At 40.1% G+C, this 24,072-nt stretch overlaps 1 protein-coding gene across 1 annotated transcript; it reads left to right on the forward strand.

The window, feature by feature from the left end:
• The first annotated feature begins 353 nt into the window (after positions 1 to 353).
• Positions 354 to 24,072, forward strand: FAM168B (family with sequence similarity 168 member B). Its single transcript, XM_064457276.1, has 7 exons — positions 354 to 639; positions 7,430 to 7,510; positions 11,168 to 11,251; positions 15,409 to 15,551; positions 16,499 to 16,676; positions 18,048 to 18,177; positions 19,518 to 24,072. The coding sequence occupies exons 2-6, from the start codon at positions 7,441 to 7,443 to the stop codon at positions 18,158 to 18,160; spliced, it is 588 nt and encodes a 195-aa protein (XP_064313346.1). The 5' UTR covers positions 354 to 639; positions 7,430 to 7,440; the 3' UTR covers positions 18,161 to 18,177; positions 19,518 to 24,072.

Consider the following 24,072-nt stretch of genomic DNA (forward strand, 5'->3'; position numbering starts at 1 on the left):
CACCTTAGCTCTCCAGCCTCCCCGTCCTGCCACGCACTCGCTCGCTCAGTCCCGCACCGTGGCAGCGTGCCGGGCGGCCGGGCCGAGGCCGGCTGTGCTCACCGCCCGAGCTCGGCGCCTCTGGCCTGACCCCTCTCGCTGCACAGCGGCTGCCCTGCGCGGCCTCGGCCCCGCTCCCCGCGCCGGGGACGCTGCCACCCCAGCCCGTCACCCTCCTCCGGGCGCCCAGGCGGACGCAGAGCCGGGCTGAGCGCGCGGCGGTCCCGCCGGCGTCACGTGCTGCGCGATGGGGACCGGGGCGGCGACACCGGGGGGGGTTCCGCGTTCCGCGCACGTGACCGCAGCTTCCGCCCGTTCCCTACCCCCCGCCGCGGAAGTGACGCCAGCGGCCGGGTCGGTGCGTAGTTGTCGGGTGCGGCCGGGCGCGGAGGAACCGGAGTCGCCCGGCGGCCACTAAACCTCCCCCGCCCCGCCCAGCGCTGTCCCGCCCCCGGGACCGCCGGCACCGCCCGCCCCGCCGCCCCCCGCACCCGCGGACGTACGGACGTACGGCCCCACGCACGCACGCACGCACGCACGCACGCACGCAGCGAGACAGGCAGCGACGACCGGGCCGCCACCACGAAGCGCCGTAGCCCGGTGAGTGCGGGGCCCGCCGCGGGCGCCGCCACCGCCGCCTCCCGGAGCCGCACCCGTCTCCCCGCCGCGGGCCCGGTGCGTGAGGCGGCCCGGGCCCGGAGGCCCCCCCCCCCGCGGCCTGCGCCGCCGGCCTCCCGGCCGAGCTTCCCCGCTCCCCTCTCAGCCATCCGGGCCAGCCATCCTGCGGCGGCGGCGGCGCCATCCCGGGTGCCGGGGCGGGCTGTGCCACAGCGCGGGTGGTGCCGGGGGGGGTGGTGCCGCGGCCCGCTCTGCGCCAGGCGGGGCTGTCGGTAACCTTGAGCGCCAGCCGGGGGCCCGCAGGGCTCTCGGTAGCAGGTGCTGCGGCGGCGGCTCGGTTGGGCCGGTGGAGGAAGGAGCCGGTACCAGCCGCCTCCCCGCAGCGGTGCCGGCAGCGCCTGGGCCGCCCTGGGTCTCGTCCCCTTGTGCTTCCTGCGCTCGGGTTGCCTTTGTGGGCTCTCTCGAACGCGCGGGGTGGCTTTATTGCTGTTTTACTGGCGTCGGCGGAGATTGTCCAGTCGGTAACTTCATAAAAATGCAGTATAGCGTCACGAGGGGATCAGTCGGTTGGATTTTCAAATAAATTGTATCAGCAAGCTGCGTGCGAAAGGCTGTGTGTGGCTTGCGTGTTCTGTCTGCCCTGTTACCTTAATATCTGCGAGCCGGAGGAAGGAATAAAATGCTAGCCGTCGGTAGCTTCTAGGAACAGTTGTGAGACAAAAAGAAAAAAGGGCTGGTGCAAACGGTGTTTTCAGCGCTTTTCTGGAACGTTGGGAACCAGACCATAAACACTGGCCAAATGATGAAATCTGTGCTCCGGAAAACGTAAAGAGTTAGGTGTTGAGTAAGGGGTGCTGTACAGCGCTCGGTGTGAGAAGAGCTGGATTTAATTTTGTTCTTAAATGTTCAGTAGTAGTGTACGTGATACATGCTTTGACCAGACTTTCTGTCTGCTCTAATACGATTTCACTATAAGTTGTATAATTGTTAGTGTCATAAAACTTCCCTGCTCATATAAGGCATGCTTCCCAACCTGTACTTTCTGCGGTAGTAATTACGCGCTTTAACTCTCAGGTTAAAAAGCAGGAGGAATTAAGAGGCTTTTGGAGATTCTGTCCCAGTTTGGAACTTGTGACAGTTTCATCTTATTTCACAAAGGAATGTGGAATAAACTGAAAATAAGCTGCATGAAAAAAATGTTTTTTACTATAAAAATTTACCAGGGAACAGAGCTTCAGGACTTAACCAAAAAATTGTGATTAGAAACTTCATGCAGTGAAGTTTTATTCTTCCAGTTTGGGTTTTTTTTTTTTCCTGTTTCTCATAGTCGATTAACTTCCCCTAAATTTGGCAATAGCCAGGCTTTTAAGAATATTCCCTGAGGAACTGACGATTTTGCTGTACTACTCCACTTCTTTGAAATAAGAACATACCTGATCTTGAAGTTATGCAGGAGATGCAAGGATTGGAGTTGACAGCTTTTATCCCCTTGTGCAGTTACAACAGAAATTGTGGGCTTTGAGAAATGCTGGGCTGTTTAATCTTTCTATAGGTAATGTGTTTTTTTAAGAAAAAAGGGTTTGGTAATGTTTGGGTTTTTTTAAGAATAGAACAATGCCACTAGTGTACAAATGAAGTTGGTTCACTAGCACAATCTTAGTATTAAAGTTTTGGTATAGGTTTTCTCTTTGTGAATGGCACGTAGAACTAATTCTGTCGAGTCTTTAGCATGTAATCGTATTGTCTCTGTCCTTACCAATACTGGCTACAAGTAGTGTTGTTAACGTATGTGTATTTCAGATCTGTTACTCAGTAAAAAAAAAAGCATAACAAAGTATTAGCAGAATACACTTACAGGTGAGAATTATATTCATTAGAAATTATTAAAAAGTATAATCTGCTCTATGCCTTTCTAGTCTTAAAAAAATTGCACATACAGAAATCACAGAGGGCTGACTGCAGGTGTTTCTTTCTTTCTCTTTTTATGACAAGAACATTTTGTAACTCGAGCAGGGGAGGAAGGCTTGCATGTGAATGATGTTTCCAGCTTTGTGCTCAACTTTATGAGTGAATTTTGGGCAAAGCTGTTTATTGTTCTTTTCCAGGCTGAGGTTGTACAGCTTCAACTTCACTATAAAGTCCTGCTTCGTTCCTTGCGTTGGAACTGGTGCTGTCTTACTTAGCCTTTGGTGATGTGTCTCAGCTCTCTCAAGCTGGTAGGAAGAAAGCACAGCAACCCTCTGCCCAAAAACCTCCAGCAAAATGCAGGATGCTGCCAACTGACTTAGCTGAGGTATCTTACTGAGGGGTTAGACTGGCAGTGCCGGGAGTGGGATTGCTTGCCAGAAGCATGGCAGTTCTGTGTAAGCATTGGTTCCAGCTGGCTTCAATCATGGACTGCCACAAACCCATGCCTTGTTCTGAACAGGGATAACACTTGCTTCCTGGTAAAATTCAGTGACCTTTTTTGAGGTCTTAGGTGAATGGAAGAAATGAAGCATGTGCTACCTGCAAATACCAATGCAATGTGGGAAGTGTTGTTTTAGACTTCACCAAGTCTTGAATGCCTGCTCACATAAGTCCCCCGGCCCTTTTATTTTTTTTTAAAGTAATTGTTACAAAAGTGCCTGTTATTTGCCCTAGGATTTGCATCGAAGGGTCTATTTTGGTGGCTGAAGTTTTAACAGAACATAATGCAACTGAGACTTTAATCATTGTCATTTATTTGAAGAGCAAAGTGTACAGAATTCTTCTCCTTGCTTTTAGCAGTGGAAATGGCTTTTTTTTTTTTTTACATTACAAATGACCAGACTTTAGGAATTGCATTTTTCTTCTATTAAGCTTTGACTGGAAATCAAATGGGTAAAATATAGAACATTACTAAGACGGTAATTAACTTTGTTAAGGAATTGTAAGTAAGTGGAAACTGGGTTTTGTGTACAGTTTCATAACAAACAACATTCTAAAAATATTCTAGGATGGATAGATGTTAAATACTATAACGACTTAGAGTGAGTCTGCTTCAGTTCCAGGAATTAAAGCATTAGTGGGCCACAATAGTGTGCTTTACACAAGGTACTTATTTAAGAGAGATTCTTCCCCAATTCTTGTGACAGAATGAGCACAAAGTGGCATGCAGGAGATCTTGTTCTGATAGCGTTTCTGCTCAACTTTGAAAATTAATTTTAACGAATATATTTTCTTACTAAGGAATGTGCAGTTTGTTTTACAGTATGTGCATTGAGCTGTGGTTTTTTTGTTTTGCATGTATCTCTGTAAAATTATTTTTAAAGGCAGAATTTCCTAGAAATGCGTTTATTCTGTGTGTAGGAGGAAAAGCTACGTGCAAAAACGTATCTAATTTGGAGTGCTGGAGCTTCAGCATTAACAGCGGTTGGCCTTTGTGCTCAGCTTCCTGAAATGTGGATTTAAGAGGAGGATGATTGTCCTGGTATCTGTCTCAAGATGAGATTTAACAGTCTTGATCAAAACCGAGTTTGATTGTTTGGCTTTGGCAAGAATGTAAGTGAAGCATTTGCGCTTCCCAAGCATGCTTGCACAGTCTTTAGTCGGAGCATCTTTAATAAGTGTGATTACCTTCATTTCAGCTGAAAGAATTAGTTGACTGTAATTTATATACAGTTGACTGTGCAATTTATATACAGATGATGCACAGTAGACACTTATTTGCATAGACATTAACATGAGAATGCTTTGGAGGGGATGCCAACAAAAAGGTTGAAAGCCACAATTCTTTGTGTTCACTTTATACTAGTTTCCCTAGCGTTTGATGTGGACTTTAAGCATTACAGGAAAGTGGACTGCAAGGTTCCATATTTCAATATAATAGATGCCCTTCCAAGTAAAATTACGGTAAGAGTGGGATGATTGCAACCACTGGGTAATACTATATAATTATGCTTACACATGTTGGGTCCTTCAGAGAAGATCTGAAAATTATTTTTTTTAATTAGAAGTGATCTGAAGTCTTGTTTGCATTACAAAAACTGTAAGCACTGTTTGCAGGACGGTGGATCTCTACTTTTATTTCAGTGGTGAAGGCTAGAGTGTGAAAGCAGAAGTGGTGAAAGTGCGTACCTGTTCAGCCAAAGTTGAATTAATGTGCATTTGAAGTGGAAGTTGACATTGTTTCCAGTAAGAGGCAGCTTGCGGGCTCCCAGAGCCATAGGGATTTTTCCCCCCTTGTTTAAGTGGAATTCCTTTCTCTTAATCTGCACTTCCTATGAGATCCAAGTCTGAGTTGTCTGACCTTTTCTATACATTTTCTGCACCTTTTTGGCTTTATATGGCTTCTGTTTAAGTCATCCCCCAGAATATATGTCCTTGTGTCCTTCTGCAGTCATTGACTACTAATACTTCTAATAGTTGGGGGGGTGCTGGTGTGTTATATTTTATCCAGATATTCACAGTATGCTCTTGCTGGTTTTCCAGTCCTCTTTCTTTCTTTCTTCTCATTGCCATTCAGAATGGTGAGCGGGTTACAGAGTCTTCTTTCCTCCTGGTTGCTGTAGAGACTACAAGGAGGAGCAGCATATTTATAGGGATATGGGGTGTGGGAGAGCCCTGTTTATCTTTGAGTGGAAGGGTATATCCGCCTGCCTTTAGACTTTTACCCCACAACTCAGAAATGCTGAGGCTGAAGTAAAGCTTCAGCCTCTTATGGGTTTTGTAAGATTAGAGACAAAACGTGACAAAAACAATACTGAAAGAGGAGCAGGGATGCGTATGAGAAGGATATGCTAAGGCAACAGACTAAAAGTTTTCAAGTAAATGAAGAGTCCTTATTTAGAAAGAAGGATATGCAGAAGAAAGCATTGGGGGGGGGGGGAAAAACCAGTCTTGCTTCAGTGAAATATTAGTCCAGCAAAATACGCCTGTTGGTAACGGTGAGCAGAGTTAATGCTATTAAAACTCCACAGGGCTTCAGTGGGAAATAATGCTTCAAACTTGAAGGCGACTAGTTTGCTGTGATTGAAACATGCTGCTCTCGGGAACTTTGTTCATGCTCAGCAATGTAAATGGCAGGCTGTTTGGTTTTTAACTCCTTAATGGATTCTGTTGTCTTGATATGTAATCAAGTATGAAGCTGGAAAAAATAAATACAATTCTGTTTAAGTTAGTATTATGGGTAAGTGTGTGTGAAAGTGCAAGAAACTGGTGAACCTTGTAATTCTCTTACAACAAGCTTGAGCGTTTTGTGAAACCCGATGATAAACTTTCTGACAGCATTTAATTTCTGATTCCTAATTTTGTACAAGTGTTTCTTTTACTTCTGTTGCGTACTAGGTGCTGCAAAAACTCTTGGCGCAAATCTGTTTTTAGTGTTACTTTAAAAAGCAAACTGCTTATGCTTTAGACAGTCACTTAACATAGGTTTATCATTTGATAAACCTATGAGGTTTATCAGGTTTACTGATAAACTTAGATTCTTGCCATAATGTATTCTGTAACCAAAATAGTGCATGCGTAATTATGACCCTTTCTTGCTTCATAAACTTTATTTACAAACTTCTGTTAAATAAACAGTGCATTAAGCAGTTTAAGTAAGACAGCATCTCAAGATGCAGAAGAGGAAGTGACTTAAGTATCAGATATTGGCCTGAAATATGTATCAGACTTAAGTATCAGATATTATCAGATATTAACAGTTAATAAGAAAGTCTGGTTTTATAGTGTGCCCTCCTGTCTTGCCATCGGAGGCTATTTGTAGTGAAAAGCAGGCACTTGCGGGAAGAGAAGCGGTAAATCTGTAAATATATGTGGAAAATCAGATGATTGAAGATATGGGGGTTAAAATACAGGAATTTATTTATAAAATATTAGAAAAGTAGTTGCAAACAATACTCTTGTAAGAGGCACATGGTGGGCTTGCTGATGAGCTGTGCTGCAGTGATTTATATTCCTAGAAGTACATAGGTGTACTAAAACAATTTGAGAAGCATCGTCGATGCCATTTTATTTTCCCTGGTGTTTATGTACAAGACCCTTTTTAAAACTGGGTATTTGGTTTTATTCTTGCCAGTGATGCTAGCTGTAGGTGCATTCTTGTGGTGTGAATACACAGTTTAGAAATGACTGGACCCAACTGTCAGCTTGTCCTAGGCTCTAAAGATCTTAGCAGCAAGTAAACAAATAAATAAATCTGAGCTAGCTGTCTAATATAGAAAGTCTTTTGCCACTTATTTCTGTAATACTTGGGCTGTTGATGGTGGATGAACTTAGTGCTGGTAAAGGACTGGAATCCTAGGCTTGAAATGCCAGTAATACTAGACAGTAAGTATTTGCATCCCTTGCCTAGATGCTTCAAGAAGAAATGGTAAGAAACCAAGATTGATAGATGGTAGACAGAGCAGTGATTGATAGGTGATAGATGGCATGGCGGGAGATGTCCAACACCTGTGAACTGCACTGGGGTACAGGTTTGCGCACCATTGGGGAGCTCTTAGGGGTGGAAATATTTTGAAAGCGTGCTCTGTAATAGGGGATGTTTCATTCCTGAGACATTCTCTGGCCGATTGAGGATTGTGGTGCTTTGAAGCTTAGTTCTGCAGTGACTCTCTTGCTTGCAACTACAGCTCTAATGTTGATGAGTAGAGGAATTGCTCCTGTTTCCTCTATTGCTTTTTCTTCCGGTATGATTTCCCCCCACTTCCAGTTCCATTTTAGTTGCTGGGATCTCAAGCTTTCCCTATATTTGAGTAAATACTTTTTCTTTTTTTCTTTTTTCTTTTTTTTTTCTCCTCCGATTCAGTTACTGAAATCATGAATCCTGTGTATAGCCCTGGATCTTCTGGGGTTCCCTATGCAAATGCCAAAGGAATTGGTTATCCAGGTAAGTAACTGTTTTTTAATGCGTTTCAGTTACACAGATCTTTGTAATGAAGAAAAGTAATTCTGAATGGCTGCATGTATGGTAATCTGTTTTGGCATTTGGGTGGGGTTTTTGAAATTTAAAAAGTGACATTTCAAGAGTGATGTTAGTTGTTGTGTTTTATTTCTAACTTCAGTATCTCTTCCAAGGCAGCTTATTTTAGGAGTTCTAATAATTACGCCCTGCAAGAAGAGGAGTCGGTTTATTTCTGCTGCTAGCTGGCTGTCTCTGTTAACCTTTCTATCCTCTAATTCTTGTTCATGTTACTGTTTTGTGACTGCATAGCATCAAAGGTGGGACCAAGAAAATGGCCAACAAATGTTTTTAAAACAGAATTTAAATGTATTTCTTGATTTTCTGCTTCTCATTTGGCTTCAGGTTTCTCACCACGATGTTTCCCCCTCACCTCCTAATGTGTGTGTGAGCAGGTTTCATTTCTGATGCCCTCATAGCTCAGAAGCTGGTTAAGGCAATAACTGGATTTGAACAGCTTTCCAGGAAGGCTGAAGAAAAGGGCAGTGTGCCTCTGTGAGGCGTTTCAAGCAGTATGTCTTCATGCAGTCTTTTTTCTGATATCTGCGGGGAAAGGGAATTATTCCATCCTGGGGGAGGCTTGGAGGGTCTTTCAGCTCAGATTTTATCTGTCATAACCAATTAAACTTTTGTTGCTTTTACAAGGAGGCTGTTTTGTGATTTAGTTGGTGTCTGTGTTGGGAGCTAGAAATCATTCTGTGCCATTACTGTTTATATTCTTTGTAGCTGTACTATATTTTCCTACTGGTATTAACAGTTTTAAAACTTGATTTTCAGCTTAGGTAGTGCACTGGGCTTCCTGCTCTCCTGTTCCACTTTTCTCTGTTCCTTGTTCTGAATACTGGTGCATAAAGTAATTTTCTTTACTGCTGACTTGGTTGTCTCAGAAACCTTTTATTTTTTTCTTTTCAGGTACTTTAAATTTTTTTCCTCAAACTAGTGTACCTTTCTTCATTTCTACAGTATTTATAAGGGGAAAACACAAGCTGTATTGCAATCATTTTAAGTCTATTGAGTAACTGAAATGGTGCAGTAATAAATTGTAAAGCAGATGCTGTATAACCATAAGTCCCACAGGATGGTTTTATCCTCTGTAACTGTCCTAGTTATATGGACTACAGTAATTTTATAATAAGGCAAGCAGCAGTGGTTTACTATTTAATATCAGTTACAGTACAATTATTTCTATAGTTGTAATAGATTGCTTTTTCAATGCTTTCTTTTGCTTTATATAACGATTGTTATGAATTATGTAAATATAACTTTGTATTTCTAGCTCTATTTTCTGAACACAGATTTATATTAACTAGCATTTCATCTGTACTTATAACCATTTAAACATTGCATTGAAGCTCTTCTTCAGACTAACCTAAGTGGTACCTTAATTTACTTAAGAATCTACAATAGTATATCTTCCTAAATAGCAGTTTAAACAACGTGACAACTTCTAATCCTCTATTCTACTGTTACACATAGTAGCCTACCTATTGAATTGTGTAACTGTGCATGTTTGTAAATATACAAATATTTAAATACAAGTATTAAAAATGCAAAAAAATTGTACTTTTGTAAGTATAATATTTGCCAGTCTTCACTTGGCTGTAAATTAGCCTAACTGAAATATGTGGAATTGAAGTAGAATTGTTATAGAAGTGCCTTAAATGTCATTCTACAAGTTGACCACTCAAAATTCTTCCTTACGGCAGTCAGTCTGTTTACAAAACTGTGACCCTTAAATTCAGCTCTGTCAATAAGTTCTACAGTGACACTGTTACAGATAGTTTGCGGAGCTGCCTGGTTCAGGCTTAAAGATCATGGGAGGAACACAAACCACGTTCTCTAAAATGAGAAGTAGACTTGCATTTTAGGATTTTTTTTAAAAGAATTGTTGTGTGACTAAGTCTTCTTTTTGCCTCTCCTAATTTAAAAGCTACAGATTCTTCATTCAGAATAATTGAATTTACATGGCTTGCATGGTAATAGAAAGTAATGAACATATCACTGGGTAGAATGTATTATTTAAAGGCACTGTGTTTCTGAAGCTGTTGCATATTTAATAGATGTTTATATTATACTACACCTATTTGAGGTTGTTGGATGGGTTTACCATAGCAAGGTATGTACCTATCCAGATGTTCTCACATGGATGCAAGTTCTGCGTAGAAGTTAAAACTGGTGCTTGTCATAGTCAGATTTTTCACAAATCATTGTTTCTTGAGCAGCTTGGAGTGCTCTACTGTGGAGCTAAGCCTGTGGAGAAGGAAGAGAGGACTGAAAACGTGTACGACATAAATAATGTTGCGGATGTGTAGTCAGTTTGAGTGATGTGCAAAGCTGTACTAAAGCTTTTCACTAGCAGCTTATGAATTTGAAATCTTAAGAGCTATTAATACTCTGAAAAGTTGTTATGAATTGGATAAGTTATTTTTTTACCTTTGATTTTTCAGCCTAATGCTTTTCCTAGTCTTATCCATGCTGACCACCTAATAGTAGTGCCAAGTGTGTGCCAGTGGATATGTTCACAGAGTGCTTTACAAAACTACATTAGCACATATAGTCCTGAGCTAAGGAATTTTTATTGTTAGGAGTATTTTTATTGTTAGGAGTAATTGTGAAGGACACTGGGATTTACAGCAAAACAGAAACCCTTCAAATTTGAATAGCGGTTTAAAACTAGCAGCTTGAAGCCTGACAGTGAGTATGCAAATAGTAATCGCCTTTTATGTGGAGAAGGTGAAATCTTTATATGTTGATAACAAAATGTGGTAGTAACTCTTTCTAAGTCATTACTCAGTTTTACAATTTGGAATAATGTAAATAAGTTCCTGGAAAATTAATGATTAATTCAGCAATTTCACTTACTGCAACCTAAACAAACTTTGTATCTTTCAAGTAACTGTAACTTTTGCTAGTGCTGTTTTTTGCCTTATGTTGGAGGCCAGTATATTGCGATGTTAGTTCAGCCATAGTGGTCCTTGTGTTCTGGTGTAGAAGCGTTCACCAACCATTTTGCTGATACGTCACTTGTTACTGTTAACTCTCATAGTACGTGCCTGAGACTGGTGAGCTTATTTTGATACCTGAGTGTAATAACAAGTCTGTGTCAATTGCAGCAAGCATTTTAGACTACCTAAATAGAGAGTACAAAGCAACCTTGTGGTATCTCTGATCCGGAGAGTCAGAGTCAGTCTGACGTCTAGGGATTTACTTCTGTGAATAAGTCCCCTCAGATAAATATTTTATGCACATCAGGTCTTAAAACTCAGGGGGAAGGAGGGTTGGATAGTTGCACAAAACTTTTTTGTCCAACTAACTTGAGTTACTTGGTCAACTTCGAGAGTTGCTGAAACAGGGACATAACGGAGGATGGCACTTGTGACTCCTTAGTTGTTGCCTTCATCTAGTGTTCAGCTTCAGGTGCCCTGGGAGAAGAGGAGCCCGGTGTTTCAGTTCAGGAGGTGTGATTGAAGGCCATCTGTTAGCTCACTCAATTAAAAGGTGTACAGTGAGAATCTTTGAGAGTAAAGTCTAGTTAGACTGTGCAGTCAGTCTTTGAAAATAACTTTGACACATTCTTTCTTCCAGCTGGCTTCCCAATGGGCTATGCAGCAGCTGCTCCTGCCTATTCCCCTAATATGTATCCTGGAGCAAATCCTACCTTCCAAACAGGTATGTGTAATAGGTATGTTGAAGCAGTAACCTGAAGTTCGGAAGCTGTTAGAACCGAGAAAGGAAAAGCTGTAGGGGCTTACAATAACACTTACACTGTGGGATAAGTTTTACATGACTTTGAATATGACTCATAAGGAATCATCTGATAAAATGAGTATAATCTTAAGTCCTACTGCTTTCACCTTCAGAGAAGGGAAAAGCTGAGTTTTTAGCTGTTTCTATATTTCAGGCCAATACTTGAGGATTACATCCTGTTTCCCTTCACTGCTTCCTTCTTGATTCTGCTTGCTTTGCATCCTACTAGTTATTTCCAGACTCCTGGTTTTTATTCTGTCATCTTAAAAATTCTTTTTCATCCTTTTCTTAAATGGCACCTCTTTCCAAGTTCAGCTTGCTGCTTTCTTTCTGCCCTTAGAATTGTCTTCCATGAGCTAAGTGTCCAGAAAGCCTGGTTGCTCAGTAAAAGTGTTTTGTTCCTAGTGGGTACTGGGGGAGGGTTAGGTAACTACACATGCATGCTTGTCATTTGAGAGAAAGAGAATGTGATGAGCCTAGGAAAAGGGAGGTGGAAGAACAGACACAAGCGAAACCAAAGCACTCACCTAAGTTGTTTTTATGTAGTTCTGCTTTTGCTAACAGAAGATGATTTTGATGTGCTAATGCTCGAAACAAAACAGAAGCAGGTAGCATTTGATTTCCACTTTAAACCAGGAACATACATCTGATAGAACAGTATTCTTCCTGTGGTTATTTTGCGTACTAAGGAATTCCTTACGCTGCTTTTTTAATGTAGATCTGGGCCATCTTCAGGAGCTCTTTCACTTGCATGTGTTATGCCAGTTTTCTAGAGATACACAGGGCACATAACCCAATCTGTCCCCGAGTGCCCTTGTGTAACTTATGGGGATAGGAAAGAATGCTGCTTGAAACTGGGAAGCTGACATTGTGGAAGCCTGCCTGCTATATTGAAGTTCAATGTTGGTAACATACGGCATCTCATTAACTACCAGGAGACTCTTGAAAGGGTATGGCAGCAATTACTGAGGCAAGAGAGAGTAAGTAATCTAAAACATCTCCCTGCAGAACCTGTTAAGGGCAGCTTTCCTTGGAACCGTGGAGTGTTCTAGTTGGTACAACCTGTGTGTCTCTTCAGTTTGCTGCTTGGAGGCATAGCAAGGGCAGAACTGATTTTGGCTTGCCTTCAGTCTTGAATTGAAGGTAGGGAAACGGATGGATATTTTAAGTTCCAGTACTTAAAAAACCAAAACAAATCTATCCTTTGGACAGGGTATTGCCTCTGTGCAAGTATAATATCTAGGGGTACCAGCTTGCACTTGCACTGGATTGCTTAAGAACCTTTTTGAGAGTGGTGTTCAAGGGAGAGCAGTTCCCATCAGGGGTATAAGTCTCAGCATGGGAACCAAAACTGTATGTGGGGTTTTATTATTGGCTTGTATTACTAATAGGCTGTTCATTTTCATGGTTGAGATTACCTTAGTGATGAGTCTGCCTTCTGTGCTCCATTGTACATATCATCAGGATTCCTGCAGCTGTGCTCTGAGGAGTAGCTGTAATTTTTGATCCTAGAATCAGATAACTGAAAAGTAGTTCCAGTCTTATTACTCGTTGCAGTTTGCAAATCCTACTGCAGGAAGATGAAGATAAGTTACCTGTAATCAATTACCAAATCACGAGACTGATGTTTATATCCAGTTGTTAATTATGTCAGTTATGTTGTAATAGAAGGTTACGGTTTCTGTAGAAGATTCTTGATTTGTTAGACTTAATCGTGTTGTAAGATTAGTTTGCATTGATTGATCTTGGAATATATCTCATGCTATACAACAAAGTTAGACTAAGAAATTTTTCACTTTATGTGAAAAAGGAATAAAGACTGTGGAAGTCATATACCATCTTTGAATGTCCTTAATTTTTATTTAAAGCTAGTACTATCAGAATCTTTATTGCTGTTGAATAGCAAATAAGCTTTTAATTCAGAGCTAAGAATAGCTCTGAATTTTTAGCTACTCTTTAAGCTATAAACTGAAGTTCAAGCTGTCCAGATCTTCTAATTCAGGCAGATAACAACTTGAAGTACTTTGTCCTGACAGCTGGGATTTTTTTTTTAATTTTATTTTTTCTGATGTAACTGCTTGTTTGTAGAATCAAAGCTTTTGTAAATTCACATCACCCAGCAGTATTTGAATGTGCTGTGCCGCTGCTGTTCAGTAAGGGTACCTTTTTACAGGTACCTTCCCTAAATTTCTGTGGTTTTGAATAACCATGTGGTTTTTGTTCCTGTAAGGGAGAAAAAAACTAAATGGGAAGGCAGAATACCTTCTGTACAGGTGCGCCACTTTGCAAGAACGAAAGCTAAATTGCCTGTGCAGCTGTATCAGTGGGTTTTTAGAATGAGAGTGGGCTTGACTGAGGACATAGGTATAGTTCAGCAGTGATGCTTCATGTTCAGCATTTCGTAGCTGAGTTTTTCAACACAAATAGCTCCCAACACTAGAAATAAAGAATAGAGCATGCTGAGGAAGTAAATTCTATAAGTGCTGTGGTAGCTTTCTTTAGTGTCTCTAAAGATGATAAATTCTATTTTTTTTTTAAAAAAAGGAAAACATATTAAACCTATTTCTTTGTTAACATAACAATTTTTGGTTTGAGGTGTGGAATGAAATTGGAAAGAAACTCAGACTTCTGCAAAAAGAATGAAGGTCATCTGTCATCATGTTGTCTGCACAGACTGACTTTTTCACAACACAAATGCCAGTGTTCTCTCTGTGAAGTGGCTTCAGAACTGTTCTCTGTATTGAAGTCAGCACATTCTAGCCAATTTTTAAAGTCAACCTAATCTCTGTTCTGTAGTCTCTTTTTTTTCTTCTGTAATTACCATGTGTGTTTTCTTCCTTGGGTTTCCCTAGTACTAGTTTGTACGGTTCTAACTAAATAGAAATTGTACCTGTGGATGCTGCATTTCCTAATGTGGTGGACCTGAACGAGACCAAGATCTTTTCAGCCTTGGACAGGCTAGGGCTTTAATGCTTTCTCCAGAATAGGTCATGCCTGTTGCTTACTAACCTAAATGTCGTTACTGGTGGATGCTGCTGTTAAGGTATTTGTATTAGTGCTCTGGCCATTAAGCTATAGTATAATCTTGGCAGTGTGGCTTGCAGCAGCAATGGTGCTTTTCATAGATATCCTCCATGCCTCATCAGGCCCTTGTTCTGTTATCTTCAGGCCTTGTCTGATGAGGGCTGGAGAAAAAACAGAAGAACTGTCTTTAGTCAGGGTCTGAGCCAGCATCTGCTGCTTTGCCCTGTAAAAATGGAACAGTTCCCACCACTTACAAGGCAGGCTGATTTTGGGGACCTTGTAATAGGAATGCAAAATTCTTTCTGATGGCATCTGAAGTCTTATCGTATTTTGTAAAAATAATTTTTACTTGATGATTAAGGGGGTCTACATGTGTAATATACAAAAAGGAGATTTAAAGATATTAAAGTGCCTTAAAAGTCTAATTTGGAGTTGCAATGAGCTCTACAGTGCTTGTTTTTTAAGGTATGGCCTTTCATATGTATTTTAGCCAGTTCAGAAAATGCCAGAAAACAAATAAGAATAAATGTAAGTTGAAGTGGAGGTTGCAGATTCTGTTTCTGTTCTCTAAAAATCCATCTAGAGCTCCTTACATGATTTTGACTTTGGAAATTAAGTTACTCTTCTCAGAAGGTAACTGCTGGCTAGTTAACCGTTGTTATGGTTTGCCAGTGCAGTTTGGGGAGCATTGGCTGAGGTACCAAATCCTCCTATGTAGGAATGCTGCCTAATATGCCAAACCCAAATATTTAATGATATTACTGTGACAATCCAAATCCACGTTTTTATCCCATATCCATAGATTCGAAAAGCAAATTTTGCAAAAATACAGTTAACTTTTCATACTTCGGCGACACAGTCAAATATTATTTTAAGACTGTTACCAGTATTAGGTAAATGCTAGAACTTGTGCTTGGATATTGAGACTAGCTGCTAAGTACTCACATGAAGATTAAGGAATTTGGAAATAAAGAAAATTGCTACCTCTGACTTTAGAAAGCAGCATGCTGATGCTTGCTTTTCATGTTTTTAATGCAGAGTTACCTTTTTTTCAGGTTATACGCCAGGCACCCCATATAAAGTATCTTGTTCACCCACCAGTGGTGCAGTGCCACCATATTCTTCCTCGCCGAACCCCTATCAGACTGCTGTGTACCCAGTTCGAAGTGCCTATCCACAGCAGAATCCATATGCACAGGTAAATGAACAAAACATTTATTTGGATACTTTTTGTTTACCTTGTAATATCTGCTTGAACTCTTAACTTTACATCACATTTATTTTGTCATGGAAGGAGAAAATTTTTAGCTGCCTGCAGTAAGAATACAGGGATTTACAGAGTGTGTTTGCACTTCTACATTTTCTCTCACGTGGCAGTTACTCTGCACTTACTGACGGTGTGTTAAGTCTTTTGAAGAGACACTAGATGAAGTAACTTTAAAAGTGTGTGCTGGATGCTGGAACTATCACATCCCAACTTCATTGTGTCAAAAATGGCCATGAACTTGCATTAATTTTTTTTTAAGGAAGCCTCTGTTGTGATTCGGGGAGTTACCAAGTCTCATACAAGGCAAACTGTTGAAAACTATTAGGATAGAATTAAGACACTTCAGTAAACATGATACTGTGGGGAAAAGTTGGCCCTCTTTTTTGCATAGAGGAAGCTTGCCTGGCATGTCCTCAGTAGTTAAAGAGAATCAATAAGCACGTAATAAGGTTTATCCAATCTGCTTAGTCTGTTTGGATTTGTCAAAAACCTTTGGTTCTTTAACTAAAACCAGCTGAATAAAAAGCTGTGAAAGAATGAGAGAAGTTATGTTGTGGATTAATATATGAAAAGATATGAAGGGAATGAATAACAAATTAGCCCTTATTGTTGAAGGTGCAGTCAGCACTGGAGTTCTGCAAAGGTCCCTGCTTTTGAATGTTATCCTAAATGCCCTAAAAAGGGGCTAAATGTTAAAAAGTTTGCCAGTGAAATGTAGTTGGAATAGTTGAAATAAATGTTTTGTCTTCTGCTCTGTAAATACACTGCATTATTAGAACAATGCTTTTATTTTATGATGCATTCATGAAAGAAGACATAATTTATCTTCCCCACCAGATATACCGTAATTACTTAATTTACTTTTTCTCCTCTAACAGCAAGGCACTTATTACACACAGCCTTTATATGCAGCACCACCCCACGTAATTCACCACACCACAGTTGTGCAGCCTAACGGCATGCCAGCAACTATGTATCCTGCTCCAATTCCGCCACCAAGAGGAAATGGTGTGACCATGGGAATGGTGGCTGGGACTACTATGGCAATGTCAGCAGGTATGTGAACCTGTAACCCTTACATTCTCTTGCTGAAGCTCCTCTTTCAGGTTGATACAGAACACAGCTGCATTACAAAAACGTGATGCCAGAGGTGAACTTGGCAGAATCATAAAATTGTTGAGATTAGAAGGGATTTCTGTCATCTAGTCCAGTGGCTTCAAAGTGGGTCCAGCTAGATCAGGTTGCGTGCTTGCTCAGTGATACTATGGTCATCTCTGGGGATGGCAATATCACATCCTTTTTTCAGATATTAGTATTATGGTAAAATAGTTCTTCTTTATATCTATATGGAATTTCACTTACTCCTGCATCCATAGCTTCTCATCAGTGTCAAGAGTCTGACTTCCTCTTAAAACTTTCTCTATGCCTAGCTGAAAACAGCAACCTCTTAAGGCTGAGGAAAATGCAGTGTTCTCAGCCCACCCCTCCTATTGCTCACCTTCTTTGTATGTTGAGGTATAACAGGTGAGATATAGCAGGTGTTTGCACTACCTGCAGGTCTTCTGTGTCAAAGGCAATGGTTGAGGATGTCTTCTTCCTAATGCCACGCTCGTTTAGTGGTAGTGTTTTGAAGACAATGTTTAACCAATATCTAGACTCATCTGAGTGTTTACTGAGGGGGTGTCACACTTTGTTACTCAGTGGGTGTTAACTCAAATGTCCGCATTCACTCAAAGGATGCTCAGTTCAGTCATCTAATTTTTTTTTAATTAGATTTAGATTTTAATTATTTTTAATTTAGATTTTTAAAAGAGCTTTAAAAATTGTTTTCAGATTCTGGCTTTTATCTTGTCAACTTTATCATTTAACTTGAGGAACCTCAAAACTAGAGAAGTTACGTGTCACAGACTGAGCTAACATTGGAGTTTCATATGTGGGCAAGCTTACTCTGGGTGTTTGTTACTCTTTCTACAAGGTGCTGTAAAGTAAGACCATTAAGATCCTGCTATCTCAGCCTATTTGTTCGTGAAGCCCCTTAGTCTGTAAAAACCTATCTGCAATTAGCAAACAAGAACTAATTTATTCTAATTTACCAGTCAAGTTATCTCTCGTGAAATGGCATGTGAAACCTGCTGTGGGAAAAAGTTTTGCTGTGAATAATGCTTATGTTGCAGGGTTTCTGATAGAGCTATTTTTGAGTAATGACTATCTTTGTGTACATTGGACTAAACATCAAAATGATCCTCTTGCATAAATGTTTGAAGGAAGATTGGGGCTGGAGTGCAAAATTATACTGGTAATTTTAAATTGGAAGATGAGCAAGCTGTAACTGTTTTTAAAATTAACTTTTTTTTCCTCTTTTTCTCCCCACCCCCACCCCTGTACTAGAATTTGCCTGCACTGAAAAAAATGTTCTCTTCATCCTAGGTACTTTGTTGACAACTCATTCCCCGACTCCAGTAGCCCCTCATCCAGTTACTATGCCCACATATCGGGCTCCAGGAACACCAACCTATAGTTATGTGCCCCCACAGTGGTGATCATCCTGGCAGTCAGTGTAAGTTACCGATTTAGATTGAAAGCAATTAATCTTTCTTACAAATGACAGCATTGCAGGTTCTTATGGAGAGATTTTTCAGAAGGTAAGCAGTCTGGGGTACTTCTACACTACTCTGAGTAAGGATACACAAAAATTATTGCTTATGTAGTAGCTGTTCCCTGCAGAGGACAGAAGCCTTGTGGGACTACTTTAGTGGTCTGTATCTTCAGAAATTATGAAACATTTTCATGTTCATGATTGTTGAATATGAAAGAATGAGCCTCAAGTTTGCCTTACTAAAATACATCTGGGACTAAATGTATTCAGTATTTTGGATTAATTGGTAATTGTTGAATTCAGCAGTACTGTGATTCATGAATGAAGTAATGTGTGTAACTTTGTAGTTTTATTTTTGATTGGCTAAATATGTAGGCAAGGCAGGTGTTTTGCCTTGTTCTGAGGTTGAATATTTCTCATAAGCTGCCGAAACAAATACATAACCTTGACTCAATTTCATACATTCGCTCTGTTTCAGGTAGGTCGCAGTTCATGCTACTTATAGTCAGCGTGGAAAGATCGTTTCTAGTGTGGACCAAAATTTAGATTATGGGTTTCAAGAAAGTGAATTTAATTTTGAAATCTGCTATAAGGTGGGATGAATTTTGGGGGCGTAACATGCATCAAACTGACACAAAGCCTAATGTTTTTGGGATTCTCACTTCGGTTGTTTTTTAGCACATGTTGAGAAGAGCTTCATTTGAAACAAAGACTTGTCAGATCAACTGAACTAGAAATTTTCACTTTTAGTTCATTTAGTTTATGACAAAGTTAAAGTTAACTTTCTTTGGATTTCTCCTTCAGCAGTTAGGGGCCCAGAGTTCTGTTATTACACGTGGCTGTATTCGCCTTGAGTTAGCCACGCAGCAGCCATTTCTCATTTTGCTGTGATGCTTCGTTTCAGTCTGCAGATCTGAAATGTTTCACATATAATATACTCATGTAGTATGACATTCTTGGATGAAATAAAAAGTGAGTTTTGCTGTGACCGAAGTCACAACTGCTGATAATTAAATTTAGCATAAAATACCTTTTTAATGTTGCACCTTCTACTTAAGACAAAGTTACTAATCATGACAAAGCTGGGATGGACATGACAGGAAAAAAATTGATGTAGTGAATTCTTAACCTAGAAGCCTGTAGGTTTCAGTTGACTGGATAAGTGCTAGCATTAGCATTATATAATACTTAACGCCTGTTGTGTGCGCGCATATCAATATGGTGTTAGAATGTTCTGTAGTATTTCATATAACTGAGAATATTTCCTACATCCCCACCCCCCACCCCCACCCCTAATGTAGGTTTGAAGATGGGAGATATGCAATCAAGAAATTGAGGTTTAAAAGTTGGTGCTGAAGCCCTCATGCCTCCGACCAGGACTTTTCTCTGAATGCTTTCAACACTTGGCTAAACACTACTAATTCCTGATCACTGAAGATTTTCCAGTGCTGCATATCTTACATCTTGGAACTCCAGCAGTTAGTCTTAAAGCAAATCCTGTTTTGTGGACTGTCTTGCAATTTTTTAGCTAATTATAATGATAAAAAGGGAGTATAAATTTATTCTGATCCATATCTAGTTGAATGCATGTTAAAACACAAAAACAAAGCTTGCTCAATCTACCTGCAGTGACTGATGCAAAAACCATCATATGCAAATCCAAAGGAACCGGAAAGTATTTTACAACTTGTATCACTAATGCAGTGTTGTAATGTATGCAGGGTCTTAAAAGGTAGAATCACAAAAGTGAGTTTCTTTATAGAATACCATAATATACATTAGATAAGTGCTTCAGCCTTCTTCAGGTTGATGAGTTGCCAGTTTAAAAGGGGCATATTTTTCTTTAAGTGATGTATTCTTTTCAAGTTCAACTACTAAATTGGAGTGACTGGAAAATGAGTCAGACAAGCTGTAGAAATCCCGCACACAATTAGTTTACTTCATACCTTTTCATTTTCATTATATGGATTCAGTGTTACACAGATGTTCTTAAGGATCAGAATGAAATGACAAAGGTAATGCTGCGTGTGCCAGTAAATAAAGCAAACTTCCTTGAGGGAAAACTGGCTCTTAGGAATAGTAGGAGGTGACATCACCTGAATAATGAATTGCGTGTCCTGGGGAGATATATATCCAGTACTATCTTTCATATGATGCAAGATGTGTCGAAGTGAGACTGCCACACAGACTGATAGAAAAACACTTTCTTTTAGTTCTCAGTTCAGGAAATCCATGCTGTTTTTCCTAAAGAATGTTGTAGTCAGTTGAAAATGTATGTGCAGTTGATCCAGCTTGCTTTCCTGAAACTTAAGAAATGCTAGGGCTTTCTACAACAAACAGGAGGAGTTCAGCTGCATGTTATTCTGAGGAAAGCTTGTGTGCCTGATGAGTATGTTAAAGGGGAACAAATCATTTTACCACAATTTCCTTATTAGCTACTTGCAGTATAGGCTATGGATATGCTGTAGTAGGGCTGCCAGAATATAAAGTTTTCAAATAGCTGTTCTTTCTTCTTTTCCTGAAAATATTTGTAATTGAAGTAGGACCCATTTGTTGGTTTTTTGATGTGTTTTCTTGGAATTTTCTTTTTTTAATTCCTAAATTGCACTTAGAATCACGTAAAATAAGACTGACTGCAGATGAGCATTTCATTGCAATGAGTCATTTCTGATATTCTTTCTTACAACTTCAAGTTTTAAAAAGTACCTCAAAGCAAATGCTGTGGGGATAAAGGGCTAGCCTTAGAACCCATTTGTATACCAAAATTGTTACGGGGGAGATTTTAAATTTTTAAATTTGAATATTGCATATAAAATTAAGGTTTTTCTTACACCTGCTTGACTTACAATTCCAGAAGGATGCGGTTTTCTTTTTTTTGATACATTCTGCCTGCAATAAATTATGCATTAAATGGTTATAAAATGTTGTTCCCTTTTAAGCGTTTACACAGAGGTATATCAGGCTGTATTGTTCTTGTAGGTTAATTTCCATTCAGAGGTAAATCTTTTTAAGTTGTATATCTAGTTACGCTTTGTTTTGGGGTGTTCTGCTCCTGTACAGATTTGGCAGCTGCTTCAGCGTAGCATCAGTGCTGATTTAATGCTGCCAGCCCAGTACTCTGCCCTGGTGGGAGGCTTACATACCTTCATGACCTGTTGGTGGTTAGAGCCTTCAGTAACTCGTATCTTTCACAGTAAGCACCGTCCATGTTTTTTACTTCCTTTTTTTTTTGTTGTTGTTTAATAAAGTTCAGGTTTGTTTTGCATGAATCACTGTCAGTGGACGGCCCCCTTATTTCTTGAACATAACTGTGTTGTTGAAATAAGTACTTTAAACCTTACTCATGAGCACTTACTGCAGCCTAGGGATTTCCATATGTTTCCAAGTGTTTCTGTATGGAGCAGAAAATTACCCCAGGCAAACTATCTGAATCTGTACTGCTTCGTTTAGGTCTGTTTAACAATTCCATTTGTGTAGTAGATTTGCAGCTTTGATTAGTCAGGTGTGCCAGAGAGTACAGCGAACATTAATACAGGCCATTTGTCCATTTTAGCTAGTAGAGAGTGACATTTTGTTGTCTTAGCATGATTTTAACAAAAGAGCTGAGGTATGAAACAGTGCTATATTGGGGAGAAGCTATAAAGAACAAGCTCAAAGCTTTGCTGTCTCCTGTCTCATCACCCAATAAACTAAAGCTTTGAAAAATCATAGGAGAGAACTTTCATGAATGCTGCAATACATAAATAGTTAAGGAACAAATATAACTTCCTGTATATTTGCTCTAACTTCAGATCCTAAATGTCATCTTGGAATTGGTCTCTGTATGATACTCCATAACATTTAGGCAGTCTCACTTACTTGAGCACTTTTTTTCAAAGTTGCATTATGGGGTTCATCCACGAGGGGGAAACTGTACCTTTTTTTAAAAGGTACTTACGCCTTCCAGTTTTGATCTGATTATAATCTGCTGGGAGGGTGGAGCATGTCTCCAGTAGTTGATACAGAAAGTAACCAAAAGCACAGTGCAGGGGACGGGGGGGAATATGTGTATATATAACTATCTTAATGGTATTTTGTTGCAAATAGTAGAAAGCATGGATATAAAACTGCGGCGGGGGAAACTGTACATCATTAAATAGGCGTTTACACAGTGAGGGTCTTATGAAACATTCTCTCCTGCTTTTTATATAACATTCCCTATTTAGAATTCCTTTATAAATAAATACGCAGTATGTGTTTGCACTAGAGCTCCTCAGCAAATGAAAAGAGCTGGTGCAGTAGAGACATTTCAGATCAAGCTTCTCTTTAAAAAAAAAAAAAGAAAAAAAACCACAAAAAAAAACCAAACAAAAAACTTTTATGGCAGCTTTATATGGTTAAAAAAAAAAAGTACTACTTTAAACCTGGAACTGAAAATAACACTTGCAGCAATAACAGAGAGAAGTCCAAGAAAGATTTTTTTTTTTTAATTCAAATTTCAGGTGTTGAGTTTAGATAAAATATTTTTTAAAAACTGAGGTATTCCCTATGTCAGTAACAACTGATAAAAATGTCTTTTAAATGTAGCAGCAGCAAAAGAAAAATGGCTAATAATTGGCACCAAAACAGTGTAGCCCTAGTCAATGGCGTGGTGGTCATTAATGAAACACTAGGAAGGAAGGCAGAGAACCTACTACTAGATCTTGATTATGCTTGTAATCGATCTCCTGTTTGAATTTTCTAGGAGAGGGGCAGGAATGCTGTTCAAGCAAGCTTCTTTTTGAGTGTACTATGCAAGTTAAGTGCTTAGATGCAGTGGTAGATGAAGAAATGCTATATATTAATTGAAGTCCTTCCTTGTATTGCTTCATCCACTGAAATAAAAAAAAAAAACCCACCACCCGTAAGTACCACCATGTCTTAGTGTTGTCTGAGAATAGTTCATGGTACAGAGTTGTATACCAGGGTACTCAACATTGACTACTCTTCGTGGAGCAATCTGGCTTCACTGCTCTTGGGTAGTAAGGCCTCTTAAAGTATCTGAGCAAGAGGTGGTCAGAATTGACTTGGAATCACTCCCCAGTGCTTCAGCACAGTATTATACACCATTCACTTGGGTTTAGAACATACTTTTGCTTGAATAGGTAAGCACAGCAATCCGATACCACCATTTAACTCTAGACTTAAACTCATACCAGAGTAGTGAATACCATGTGTGTGAAACCTCCCATCTTAGGAACATGAACAATAGTGATGCTTCAGCTGGAACTCGTGGGAAGGGGGACAGATGCTGTGGTGGTTGTTGAATGGTGACTTGCGGTTGGCCAGGATGCGATTTGTGCAGTAGGTGGTAGGAAGTAGGCACAATCCACATCCAGCCCTCTCCAGCAGGTGTCACTGGCCGACCTTAGCATGTGCAGAGGGTCAAAAGCAATCCATTAATCCTCATGTCGAAGTGTTTGTGAACACCTGTTCAAAAGACATAAAGATTTACGCTCATTCAGGTTGTTCTCATTAATAAGTGTCAGCTTTCTAATCCTGCATTTTACCAACTCTAAGCTTCCTGCAGAGACCCTCAGATTTGACGAGGTAGAGTGCTGATTAACAGGAACAACTGGAGCGGTTTTGTGCTTCAAGCCTTGCCAAGAATCAGGTTCATTCTGAGATCTCTGAAGTAGTGAGGACTCTCTCAGCAGGCTGTGTACGCCTCTGTTTGAAGGGTGTTGAGAGAAAATGAGGTGTGTTTTGTAGACGGAAGAGAGGGAAGAGGAACAGTGCTTATCTGGGGGACAAGGAAACCTTTTCTTGTGTGGGTTGAACATAACACTGAAACATCGGAATTCCACAGGTAGTAAGGGTCCATTTGTGATTTAAAAA

Source organism: Phalacrocorax carbo, chromosome 7 (assembly GCF_963921805.1).
Source record: "Phalacrocorax carbo chromosome 7, bPhaCar2.1, whole genome shotgun sequence".
In the NCBI taxonomy this organism is placed as follows: domain Eukaryota; kingdom Metazoa; phylum Chordata; class Aves; order Suliformes; family Phalacrocoracidae; genus Phalacrocorax; species Phalacrocorax carbo.